Genomic DNA, 13210 nt, shown 5'->3' on the forward strand with positions numbered 1-13210 from the left:
AAACACACTTACACTGTCTAGAACTTTAATTCCATCCTCACACATCTAATTATGGACATATCAACTCTGACTCTTGAGTGCTGCTTACTCCACAAGGTCACCAACTTCCTAAGACCCCAACCCCCAGAGCCCCGAAGAGGCCAGGGAGGAGAGTGTCTTCAGGGTCAACAGCTGGACCAGCATGTGAAACCCGCCTGATTCCATCCACTGGACTGCACAGCACTGCAAAGCTTCATTCCAGCTTCAGAAATGAAACGGCCATGATGAGCAGAGGCACAATCAGAGCGTTTGGCAACAGCAGGGGAGAGGACACCATGCAAAGTCCAGGAAAGCCAGGAGCCCCAGAGACAGGAGGTCAGGTCATCTGACCAGCCCGAGAAGAAAGTGAAACCCGAAGCCAAGTACCTACATCCCAGTTTAACTTGTTTTCCACAATCCCTCTTCCTAAGGAGCCAGGAGGCACCAATTAAGCTAAAAGGGCCCTTTTCAATCCCTGCATCGAGGCAGCGGGACAAAACTGGTCCCCCAGATGGGGCGATTAATGTGCACAGTTCAACGTCACAAGTATGTCCATGTTAAATAGAAAAGAATTAACTAAACAAAAGGCAGACAAAACCAGAATAATAAATTTGAGTGTCTCTGAAATGTGTACAAGAGACATACGTATATTTATGTATTTTCATGTAGTTATTTATAATAAACCCCAAGATAAGAACAAAATGAGAAAATTAAAATGTGGTGACCCTAATATGTACCGAGAATCTGTAAACATTATTTTAAAAAGTGTTATTGGCCAGGCACAGTGGCTCACACCTGTAATCCCAGCACTTTGGGAGGCCAAGAAGGGTGGATCACCTGAGGTCAGGAGTTCAAGACTAGCCTGACAAACATGGTGAAATTTTGTCTCTATTAAAAATACAAAAATTAGCCAGGTGTGGTGGGGCACGCCTGTAATTCCAGTTACTTGGGAGTTGTAGCAGGAGAATCACCTGAACCTGGGAGGCGGAGGTTGCAGTGAGCTGAGATCACGCCACTGCACTCCAGCCTAGGCAACAGAGTAAGACTCCATCTCAAAAAAAAAAAAAAAAAAAGTGTTATTGTTCTATGAAGACAGAATTAAAGAACAAGAGAATCAGGGTTCTTCTAGAAAGACTAAAGATATTTTTAAATAAGAATCTGGTCTATTGGATAAACTACTAAAGATAAAAAAACAAGAATAAATATTAAGACTACATTCAAGCTAGGGTTCCCAGTCAGCGAGCCTCTTCTGCCTAAGATTTAATTGTGAGACACTTGCCATAGTCCATGTATTGTCCAGTAATCCGGAGGGTCTCTACAGTCGTTTTGAATTTCCTAGGGAGAAAATATAACAAGAAAATGATTGACTCTTTGTTTATTAAAATACACTTACGAACTCTATTAAAATACATTTAGCAACTAGTTGCAACATATGCCAGTGAGATACAGGTACTGTGCTAATAACACAAGCTAACACCAGTGCTAGTTCATAATAAATTGCTTACAATACATGCATGAGGAAGCTACACTAGGGCTGGATGTTCTGAGCCAAACCTCAAACTGACTTAACAGAAACAGCCATTTTTGTTAAGCCATTCCTCAAATATTTGACTTAACAGAAACAGGTGTTTTTATGGGCCGGGCGCAATGGCTCACGCCTGTAATCTCAGCACTTTGGGAGGCCAAGGCGGGTAGATCACCTGAGGTCAGGAGTTCCAGACCAGCCTGGCCAAGCTGGTGAAACCCCATCTCTACTAAAAATACAAAATTAGCTGGGCATGGTGGCAGGCACTTGTAGTCACTGCTACTCCGGAGGCTGCGGCAGGAGAATTGCTTGAACTCAGTGAGCTGAGATCACGCCATTGCACTCCAGCCTAGGTGACAAGAACAAAACTGTGTCTCAAAAAAAAAGTCTGGGCACGGTGACTCACACCTGTAATCTCAGCACTTTGGGAGGCAGAGGTGGGCAGATCATGAGGTCAGGAGATCGAGACCATCCTGGCCAACCTGTGAAACCCTGTCTCTACTAAAAATACAAAAATTAGCTGGGTGTGGTGGCACGTGCCTATAGTCCCAGCTACTCGGGAGGCTGAGGCAGGAGAATCGCTTGAACCCAGAAGGCGGAGCTTGCAGTGAGCCGAGATTGTGCCACTGCACTCCAGCCTGGCAACAAAGCAAGACTCTACCTCAAAAAAAAAAAAAGGAAAAAAAAAGCCATTTTTGTTAAGCCAATCTGATGGAAACACTCTCATTTGCCCAGAGATAATTTGCTTACCATACACCCGAAAATACATGTTTAAGGACAAACAGCTGAGAGTACTCTACTAAACTAAAGCTTGTTCAGGTACCAAGTCTAAATAGATTAGTGAAATAATAAATATCAAAAAATTTGGAGCCAGAAAAATAAAAAGGTAAGAATAGGAGTATATCCTTAATCACCATCATAAAGTAATAGAGAAAAAAAAATCTCAGCTTAGCATTTTTTAAGGACCTTCAAATTGTTTAGCTAAAATGGAGTTTTTCCAAAATAGTCATCCAGAAATCTATGTGGGCTATGGGAGCGGATGAAGCACAGGGCATGCCTGGCCCAACACAGTGAGGGCAGCAAAGGAAAGCACAAGTCTGAACCCAGAGGACCTGCCCGGGCACCAGGGTCCATCCCGCCCAGTGCTTTCCCTGAATTTGCCTTTTGTGGGAGGCAGCTTCAGCTCACAGTTGATCTAGAAAGGAGGGGGAGTCTGGTTCAGCTGAGAGGTGTCAGCTACTGAACACCTGAGCAGCAAAACATCTGGAAACAGCAATCTCTAGTATTAGAAATGAGCTAGACTGGGCCAGGCGCAATGGCTCAGGCCTATAATACTAGCACTTTAGAGGTCAGGAGTTCAAGACCAGACTGGCTAACATGGTGAAACCCTGTCTCTACTAAAAATACAAAAATTAGCCAAGCGTGGTGGTGGGAGCCTATAGTTCCAGCTTCTCAGGAGGCTGACGCAGGAGAATAGCTTGAACCTGGGAGGCGGCGGTTGCAGTGAGCCGAGATCGCGCCACTGCACTCCAGCCTGGGTGATAGAGCGAGACTCCATCTCGGAAAAAAAAAAAAAAAAGGAAAGAAATGATCAAGGGCATAATCTGAGCCAGATAAACGAAACTGCATTTTCATTTGTCAACAGAAAAATCAGTTGAGGAAGTAGAACAGAAAGTCCTTACTGCTCAGTGCTAGAGAAACAGGGTCAGAGGCTAAAACCTGTAACTTCACCTCTGCCACTCAACTCCATCCCTCAGGGAACCCAGTTCAAAGCCAGAAGCTGGGCTCCTTTCCTGGAGGCACTGCGGAGAGCAAAGCCTGCACCACACGGGGCTCTGAGGGCTCTGCACAGCACTCAGTTCCCAGGCCGGCCTGCGTGGAGCTGTGGGAGAGCCTAGGACACTGGGAACCTGACAGAAAGACTGAGCACCTTTGACACAAGCATCTCATCAGAGGGGGCACCAGGGACAGCCCTCACTGCCTAGGAGGACACCTGGGCTGAAACAGAACCCCTCACCATGGCTGCCCAGTAGGAAATACACTCCTTAACAAGGACATTTTGCTACAGATTTTTTTTTTAAAAATCTTGTTTCTAAAGCCTCAAGGCAAAGATGCGCCTCCACGCATATTTACATTCAGCGTGCAGGGACACACCCACATTTTGTCATGTAAATGCCTCTCTGAATGCAGAGCAGCCTGGTCTCAGGCCCTGGAGGCAGATCCTTCGGTGTGGGTCAAAGACAGTGCTTAAGTTCGAGCTCCTCCTCCATGGTCCTTCCTTCCGTAGGAACCAAGGACTCCAGCAATCCCTCACTATCTCAGAATGCCAGCTACACTCCCAACAATTGAAAGTTGGTGCCAGGCAGCTCCCGGCTCCTCCTGTCCACTGCCCCGAACCCAAGGCAAGGAAACAGCACCAGGAGCGCAACATTAAGTTTGCAAAACTGAAAACGGGGCAATCTCGTGTACAGAAATGAGCAAGAGCATAATCTGAGCCAGATAAGCAAAATTTCATTTTCATTTGTCATCAGAAGAATCAGTGAGGAAGTAGAAGAGAAAGTCATTACCACTCAGTGCTAGAGGCAAAGCATGAAGCCTGCGTGCTCCTGACAGAATGTGGAGCTAGCTCAGCAACACAATCGAACCCTTTAGAAGTGTGCGACGCACACCAGGGTCAGCTTGATACACTGAGCAGGGCACGCCCTGAGGGGCACATCCAGGCAGCGTCCTGGCTCTGGGTGCTCCAATGAGAAGGGCCTGGACACTGACGCCCTGAAGGGGTGTGGGGGATGGAGCAAAACAGAGCCAGATGATGAGGGGCCAGCCTGGAGGGCCGTGGGTGCCAAGCACAGCAAAGGAGGCAGGGAAGCTCCTGGGTCCTCTTCACTCACAGGACATGTTAATAAAATGTCCAATAGTGTCCAATACATGGAGGGACATAGGGACCAGCCCTACAGGGTCTGTGGGTTTTTCTCCTCATGTGCGGAGATGAGAGATCATAGAAATAAAGACACAAGACAAAGAGATAGAAGAAAAGACAGCTGGGGCCGGGCGCGGTGGCTCACGCTTGTAATCCCAGCACTTTGGGAGGCCGAGGCGGGCGGATCACGAGGTCAGGAGATCGAGACCACGGTGAAACCCCGTCTCTACTAAAAATACAAAATAAAATTAGCCGGGCGTAGTGGCGGGCGCCTGTAGTCCCAGCTACTCGGAGAGGCTGAGGCAGGAGAATGGCGTGAACCCGGGAGGCGGAGCTTGCAGTGAGCCCAGATTGCGCCACTGCACTCCAGCCTGGGTGACAGAGCGAGACTCCGTCTCAAAAAAAAAAAAAAAAGAAAAGACAGCTGGGCCCAGGGGACCACTACCACCAAGACGTGGAGACCAGTAGTGGCCCCGAATGCCTGGCTGCAATGTTATTTATTGGATACAAGGCAAAAGAGGTGGGGTAAGGAGTGTGAGTCATCTCCAATGATTGATAAGGTCACGTGAGTCACGTGTCCACCAGACAGGGGGCCCTTCCCTGTATGGCAGCCGTGACGGAGAGAGAGAGAGGCCAGCTTACGCCATTGTTTCTTCTACGCATTCTAAAGACTTTTAGTACATTCACTAATTCTGCTACTGCTATCTAGAAGGCAGAGCCAGGTGTACTGGGTGGAACATGAAAGTGAAACAGGAGCGTGACTGCTAAAGCACAGCATCACAGGGAGATGGTTAGGCCTCCAGATGGCTGTGGGCTGGCCTGACTGATATCAGGCCTATCCACAAGAGGTGGTGAAGCAGAGTCTGCTCTAACTCCCCTGGGGAAAGGGAGACTCCCTTTCCCAGTCTGCTAAGTGACGGATGCCTTCCCTAGGCACTGGCTACTGCTAGACCAAGGTCCGATAAGTAATGGTTGCCTTCCCAGGCACTGGCGTTACCGCTAGACCAAGGAGCCCTCTAGTGGCCCTGTCCGGGCGTGACAGAGGGCTCACACTTGTCTTCTGGTCACTTTTCACCGTGCCCCTTCAGCTCCTATCTCTGTATGGCCTGGTTTTTCCTAGGTTATAATTGTAGAACAAGGATTATTATAATATTGGAATAAAGAGCAATGCTACAAACTGATGATGAATAATATTCATATATCATCATATCTATAATCTACTTCTAGTGTAACTATTCTTATTTTATATACTTTCTTTATTATGCCGTCGGTCTCTTGCCTTGGCACCTGGGTGGCTTGTGCCCACAGAGGCAGGAGACAAACTGAGGCTTGCTGTGGGTTGAACCGTGTCCTCCCAAAAGATATATCCCTGTCCTAACCTCTCCTCCCATCTGTAAACATGACCCTACATGGACACAGGGTCTTTGCAGATGTCATCAAGAAGAGGTGATACCAGATTAGGATTAGGGTGGTCCCTAAATCCAGTCACTGGTGTCCTCCTCAGAAGAGACAGAGAGACACAAAGTGGAGAACACACCGTGAAGGAGGAGGCAGAGATTGGGGTGATGGGTCAGCCCAAGAATGCAGAGGACCACAGGTCCTTACTAGAAGCAAGCAGAGAAACAGAACAAACTCTTTCAGAGCCCTCCAGGAGGAACCAACCCTTCTGACCCCTAGGTTGAGACTTCCCCTTCCAGAACCGTGAGAATAAATTCCTGAGGCTCTCAGCCACCCAGCTTGTGGCACTTTGTGACAGCAGCCCTGGGAAGCTCACGCACAGCCCTCCTGGGGGCAATCTCTGCAGGAGACACTGCCCACCCACCACAGCAGTGCCCACCTCCTGCACCAGCAGCGTGGGTGCCCTGGACGGGCAGGTGCACACAAACCCCTCTTCACAGGGCTCCCCAGGCCCCACGCCCTGTCAAGGCAGAAACACTCACCTCGCATACTGTCTCAGGCCAGTGCTGAACCATAATTAGTTTTTTCCACTCATGGTTGTCACTGTTAAAACACAAGAAACTTATTTTTCAAGAACTTTTTTTAAAGTTACAGAAAAAATTCATCCACCCATCCATCCCTTCAATCATTCATTCAGCATTGAGTGCCTGTGGGACGAGGAACACTGCCTGCCCTGCTGCTGCACACACTCCTGTGAGGAAGGCGGTAAAACCCTACACTAAGAAGGCACAAACAGGGAGGGCGAGCCAGGGGAAGGGATTCAGAACAGGATACTCAAAAGGAGGAAGAACCGTCGTTTCACCACTCGCCGCAGTGGAAGCTAAAATTAAGTGTCCACTCCACGACTTCGACCTCTGAGAGAACTTCGAGTGCAGGAACAGTGCTCCACCAAGCCTGCCACTTGCTTTGTCGCGTCCTAGGCTGGGAGCCGTCTGTGGGATCAGTTTCCAGTCCAGCTCCAGGCTGGAGTGCACCCAGGACCTCACCCTACCCCCTACTCCTTCCCAGGGGTCACCCCGGGGAGTGTTCAGGGCTCCCCCTAACCCACTTCTTCCCAGGAGTCACCCCGGAGCGTGCCCTGGGCTCCCCCCAACCCACTCCTTCCCAGGGGTCACCCGGGGGCGTGCTCAGGGCTCCCCCCATCCCACTCCTTCCCAGAGGTCACTTCTGAGTGTGCTAAGGGCTCCCCCCAACCCACCCCCTCCAGGGGTCACCCCGAGGCGTGCTCGGCTTCCCAACTCCTTCCCAGGGGTCACCCCGGAGCGTGCTCGCCACCCCCGTCCTCCCAGTCGCTGCCCGGGGCTCAGCGAGCGCTGACCCCGAGAGCTGCAGCCTGCACCCCGTGGAAAGCTCTAGGACCCGGCTCCCACGCTCCCCACTTTACCTCGCAAGGTAACTCACCGCAGGCGCTTGTCCGCACCGCCCAGGCAAAGCAACGCCAGGCAGAGGCAGCCCAGCAGGGCCCCGCGCAGGGCTGCAGGGCGCATGGTGCCGAACTGCGGAGAGGACGCCGCCAGCTGCCGCTCCGGCCCCCACTTCCCACCTGCGGCCCGAGGAAGACTTCCGGGAGAAACGCTGTCTCTGAGACTCCGCGCCGCCGCGCTCCCTCCGCTGCAGGAGCGGCCACCGGGTGCACCCGGAGCCCTGAGACGGCCTAAGCCAGTGTCTCGCGGGCCCCACGCCGGTCTCCGGGAACGGCCGCAGCAGCCCTGGCGACCTGGGCCCTCGGAGCTCCCCTTCAGGCTCGTGCACCAAGCGCGCACGTCCCGGGCTCTGCTCTGCAACCCACAGCGACCCCAGCTCCTCCGCGCTGCAGCCACCGTCGGCCCACGACCACGGTCAGTCGCGTTCCGCCCAGCCCAGGGCGCCCGGCTGGCCTGCACCGGAGCAGAGAGCCACGCCCCCAGGACGGCACGCCCCCGCCGGCGGACACTCCCCCCAGAACTGCCCATCCCCGCCCGGCGTTCACGCCCCGCCCCGCGGTGGGCTCAGAGAGGCGGATGCCGCTGCAGCTTTGCCGGCCTTGCGGGCGTGTCAGGCGGCTGTGTTCCTTCGCCACGCAGGCGCCCCGCGCCTTTCCCAGCAGCTCAGCGCCACTGCCCCCATCCCCGGGTCCGAGCTAACCTGAACCACCCGTGAGGACCGCCCTTGGGGGGACCGCCCATGTCTGCGCCACCCCCGCCAGCAAGTGGGCGTGCGGGCCCCAGGGCCACTCTGCGCTCCAGGGACAGCCCGCAGCCCAACCCACGCACCCCACAGGCCCGCGGTCCGCACGCCGCACCCGCTTTCAAAAACTGCGCCCTGCAAGTTGCCCGGGACCTCCTGATTGCAGATGGTGCTTGGCCGCCCAGGCTCCCCGCAGCCTCCGGCCACCTCGGCTCTCCACTGCGCAGCCCAGGGGACCGCTCCAGAATTAGGAGAGGACCTACTCGGGCCACTCCCCTGGAAACCTCTCCAGTCTCCCCGTGCTAGGGGCTGGGAGCACCAACATTCCTAAAAGGGCCTGGCCCTCACCCAGCCCTGGGCCTCACCTGCCCCTCGCCACGGGCCCCAGGAGCCCGGAAGTCATCTCTGTGGGGGCCGCCTCGGGGCGCGACCTGGGAAGTCATCTTGTAAGGGATCTCCTCCCAGAGGGACGGGCCACCCCCCACGGATGAAGGGGACTTCATGTCAGCCCCACCTTGGCGTAGCCAGGCCCAGTCCCATAGGCCCGGGCTCCTCCCGCCACACCCTGGCCTTCCCAGCCCTTCAAAGGCACGGGTTCCCCCGCACCCCCCGCCCCGCCCACGGGCTGTGCGCCCGGCATTGTCTCTGCAGATGTTTCTCCTCTCTCCCTTCCCTGTCCGCACACCCACAGCTAGTTAAGGCCATTCCTATTTACATGTCGAGTAAACTGCGCCTTCCTCGGGGTCCTCCGCCACTGGTAACTGTCTAAATAGCAGGTGGGCCTGTAGCCCGCTCTCCCACAGGCCTGGACCTTGCCTGCATGCATTACCATTCTTTGAAACAAAATATTTAAATGGTTAATCTGTCTTTCCCTCTAGACTGAAAGGCGAGGCCCGTGTCTGTTTTGCCCACCTTGAGTCCCCGCCACTGAGCACAGTGGATGGGGGACAGTCGGTGCTCAATAAAATGCCACCTGTGGAACAGATGTGGGACGGCCGACACCTCCTCAGCTCCTCCAGGACCTCATACAGGTCATGGTGTTATTCGCGTTCTCCTTTGCCCTAACGACTTATTTGTTTCTCTCTGGCTTCTTTCATTCCTTCCTCTCAAGAATATAGGCACACACCACAGTTCTTTTTCTCTTTTCTTTTAAGCTAAAAAAATTTTTCTTAAAACAAAAGTACTTCCCAGAATCCTCATTTTCCCTTAAATCACAGTCCGGTCTGTTTAAAACATCTCCTTGTCAAGGAGGGCTGTTGTGACCACTGCCAAATATAAAGCAAATCTGGACTCAGGGAGGAGCGGCATTATGAGGAGCATAATTGCAGGAGCCTGGGGGCCTTTTGTCTCTACTAAAAATACAAAAATTAGCTGGGCGGGGGTGGCACGCGACTGTTATCCCAGCTACTCTGGAGGCTGAGGCAGGAGAATCGTTTGAACCCCGGAGGCGGAAGTTGCAGTGAGCAGAGATCGCACCACTGCACTCCAGCCTGGGCGACAGAGTGAGACTCCGTCAAAAAAAAAAAAAAAGAAAAAAGAAAAGAAAGAATGAAAGAAAGAAAGAAAAGAAAGAAAGAAAGAGAAAGAAAGGGAGAGAAAGAACGAACTGGGATGGAGAAGTGGGATGAGAACGTGCCTCCATAGGACATTAGATCAGAGAAGGTTGACCCCGTGGCCAGCCTGTTCTCAGGAGGGACTGACTCAGGCTAAGATGAGGCCAAAGGTCCTCAGCCTCGGGGGAGGAGAGGAGCCGCACCAAGTTTGCTTAACAAATGTGTTATTCCTATTGATTGGCTCATCATTGAGGCGAAGATTAGGAATTGGAGGATCTGTGTCTGGCTTTGTCCTAGGTAATGGGTGGGGGTGGAGTGAGGGGAACATCCGTCACCCTCACTTTTTTTTTTTTTTTTGGTGACAGCGCCCGGCCGCATCAGTCACTCGTCACTCTTATCAATGTTATGTGGGGAAGAAGGGGGTCTCGCAGCAAGCCATTTTCCATAACTCACAGAGAGGGGATTTTTATCAGATAAATTCAGCAGTGTCCTACCCAGCCTGAAGGAGCCACCCAGTCATTTCCTGTTGCACTTCCTTGTTTATTTTCAACAGTTCTCCCCACCCCTGAGAATTTCTGTCACTTCCTCCTGTACTGCCCGCTCCTACTCCCCCACGCCCACATCGGAAGCTAATGAGGAGCTTCAGGCCCCTCGCTGCAATGGGCCCCACCAAGACCCCATATCTCATTCCGTATTCACAATTTTACCTTCTTGTTCTTAAAGAAGGACATCCAAATGGAAAAGCTCTCAACCCCCCAAAACTTGGATGTGAACCTGGAGCATCTGTCATCTGTCTTGTTCACTACTTGTCCACCGACCAGGATCCTAAACGGAACCCCACGTAGGGAAGAGGCGGCGGCTGTAAAGGCTAGATTTGGCTCTGGAAGCCGCCCAGCTTTACAGAAACAAGGAGGGCTCCAGCATCAAGCAGGTGGGCAGGGGCCAGAGCGGGAATTACATTGACTCCCACGACATAGTGTAAAAGGGTACAAACGATGAGGTTTAAAAGATGCTGCTGGCTTGTATAGAAACATGTCCTCAGGAGAGGGGAGGGGGACGGGATGGCAACAGCCATGTCTATGAACAGACATCCTTAAATCCTTGTTAATTCTGAAGAGACAAAGATACTTTCACCACACAACCTCTTCTTGGCTTTAGCTCCAGGTTTCCTGTTTCCATGCCAGCTTTTGCTGGGTTATGCTACAATAATACACCGCCCCCAAATCTCAGTGTCTCACTTCAACGGAAGTTGATCATTTATCATTCATTTGCTCACATTCCATGCTGGCTATGGGTCAGATGCCACTGTGGTCCACGGTCTTTTTCACTCTGGAATCCAGTCTGTAGGAACAGCCCATATCTGGTGCTGGCCATTCCAATGGCAGAGCAATGGCACAACTACACAGTTTAGGATTCTCAAACTCTAAAGAGCTTTGTCACACTTGAAAGAATCTCACCTGAAAAACTCCTTTGCATTCTGAATTACTTATTTGCTGAGAAAGTGAGGCCAGCTGCTAGGTGTTTCCCTGCCCTTTCTCTTCTTCTTCTTTTTTTTTTTTTTTTTTTTGAGACAGTCTCACACTGTCAGCCAGGCTGGAGTGCAGTCAGTGGCACAATCTTGGCTCACTGCAACCTCCGTCTCCCAGGCTCAAACAATTCTCCTGCCCTAGCCTCCTGAGTAGCTGGGATTACAGGCGTGTGCCACCACGTCCAGCTAATTTTTGTATTTTTAGTAGAGACGGAGTTTGACCATGTTGGTCAGGGTGTCCCAGCACCTCTGGCCTTGCCATGCCAGCCTGGCCACTGTGGAACTCTTTTATTCTGAGCTGTGGCCATGACAAAAGGAGCACAGGGGAGAAACAGAAAAGACCAGTCATGTGTTTCTCACAATATAATTTGTTCTTCAAGTGTGACTTAACTGATGGAACCAGAGGGAAAAAACTTTTTGGAGCTGGACAATAAGAATAAATCAGATCAAATAGCACGCTATTATGAAATGTGAAGCAAAGCAACATACTACATTTAGTCATGGATGTCAAATTTTCAAAGCATATTTACTCTGAAAAAGGGAAAGAAAAAACCCATGAGCTTACACACACACAGACACACACACATACACACACGCATACTCATATACACGTGGATATTAGGCTGCTTACTTGAGCTGTTTTACAATTATTTATCTTAAAAAGATAAGCAAGGCATTTTAGACTTCTGAGATTTTACTACATAACTGAGCTGTTTTACTTTAGATAAGCCCTTCTGCATTACAAATAATAGTTTAATATTACATTAACAGTTAATTTTGGCTGGGCTCGGTGGCTCATACCTATAATCCCAGCACTTTGGGAGGCTGAGGCAGGCAGATCACCTGAGGTCAGGAGGTCAAGACCAGCCTTACCAACATGGTTAAACCCAGTCTCTACTAAAAATAAAAAAATTAGCCAGGAGTGGTGCCAGGTGCCTGTAATCCCAGCTACTCGGGAGGCTGAGGCAGGAGAATCACTTAAACCCAGGAGGCAGAGGTTGCAGTGAGCCGAGATGGCACCACTGCACTCCAGCCTGGGTGAAAGAGCAAGACTCCCTCTCAAAAAAAACAAAAACAAAAACAAAACAAAAAAACACTTTAATAGATATTTAATAAGTATATTTTTAAAAATTAATTTCAACTTTTATTTTAAATTTGGGGGTATATGTGCAGGTTTGTCACACGGGTATACTGCGTGATGCTGAGGTTTGGGGTATGTTCATCCTGTCACCTGGGTAGTGAGCATAGTATCCTATAGTTAGTTTTTCAACTCTTGCTCTGCTCCCTACCTCCCTTCTATAATAGTCCCCAGTGTCTACTGTTGCCATCTTGTCATCCATGGGTAACCAGGGTTTAGCTCCCACTTACTTATTTATTTTTTTTGACATGGAGTCTTGCTCTGTCACCCAGGCTGCAGTGCAGTGGCCTGATCTCCACTCACTGCAACCTTTGCCTCCCAGATTCAAGCAATTCTCCTGTCGTATCCTCCTGAGTAAGCTGAGATTACAGGCGAGGGCCACCATGCCTAGCTAATTTTTGTATTTTTAGTAGAGATGGGGTTTCACCATATTGGTCAGGCTGGTCTCAAACTCCTGACCTCAGGTGATCCACCTGCCTTGGCCTCCCAAAGTGCTGGGATTACAGGTGTGAGCCACCGTGCCCAGCCTACCTCCCATTTTTAAGTGAGAACATGTGGTATGGTATTTGGTTTTCTGTTCTTGCATTAATTTGCTTAGAATAATCCAGCTGCATCCATGTTGCTGCAAAGGACATGATTTCATTCTTTCATTATGGCTGTGTAGTATTCTATGGTGTATACATACCACACTTTCTTTATCCAGTCTACCATGGATGGGCACCTAAGTTGATTCCATGTCTTTGCTATTGTGAATAGCGCTGTGATGAACATGAGAGTACATGTGTCTTTTTGGTAGAATGATTTGTTTTCTTTTGGATAGATAGCCAGTAATGGGATTTTTTTCTGGGTGAAATGGTAGGTTTTGTTTGTTTGTTTGTTTGTTTTGAGACGAAGTCTTGCTCTG

At 50.7% G+C, this 13210-nt stretch overlaps 1 protein-coding gene across 2 annotated transcripts in view; it reads right to left on the reverse strand.

The window, feature by feature from the left end:
* RNASET2 (ribonuclease T2) overlaps window positions 1-13210 on the reverse strand; it is a 68860-nt gene that overhangs the window by 19139 nt on the left and 36511 nt on the right. Inside the window, exons 1-3 of one of the 2 annotated variants that reach the window (XM_032162388.2) lie at window positions 7323-7829; window positions 6404-6464; window positions 1298-1353 (exon numbers count right to left, since the gene is read on the reverse strand). In XM_032162388.2, coding sequence (XP_032018279.1) covers window positions 1298-1353; window positions 6404-6464; window positions 7323-7408 — 203 coding nt within the window. In that variant the 5' untranslated portion in view covers window positions 7409-7829. Of the gene's footprint in view, window positions 1-1297; window positions 1354-6403; window positions 6465-7322; window positions 7830-13210 lie in introns of those variants that run through there. The other variant, XM_058435670.1, reaches the window with a different exon arrangement.

The sequence above is a fragment of the Hylobates moloch genome, unplaced genomic scaffold (assembly GCF_009828535.3).
Source record: "Hylobates moloch isolate HMO894 unplaced genomic scaffold, HMol_V3 SCAFFOLD_2, whole genome shotgun sequence".
NCBI lineage: Eukaryota > Metazoa > Chordata > Mammalia > Primates > Hylobatidae > Hylobates > Hylobates moloch.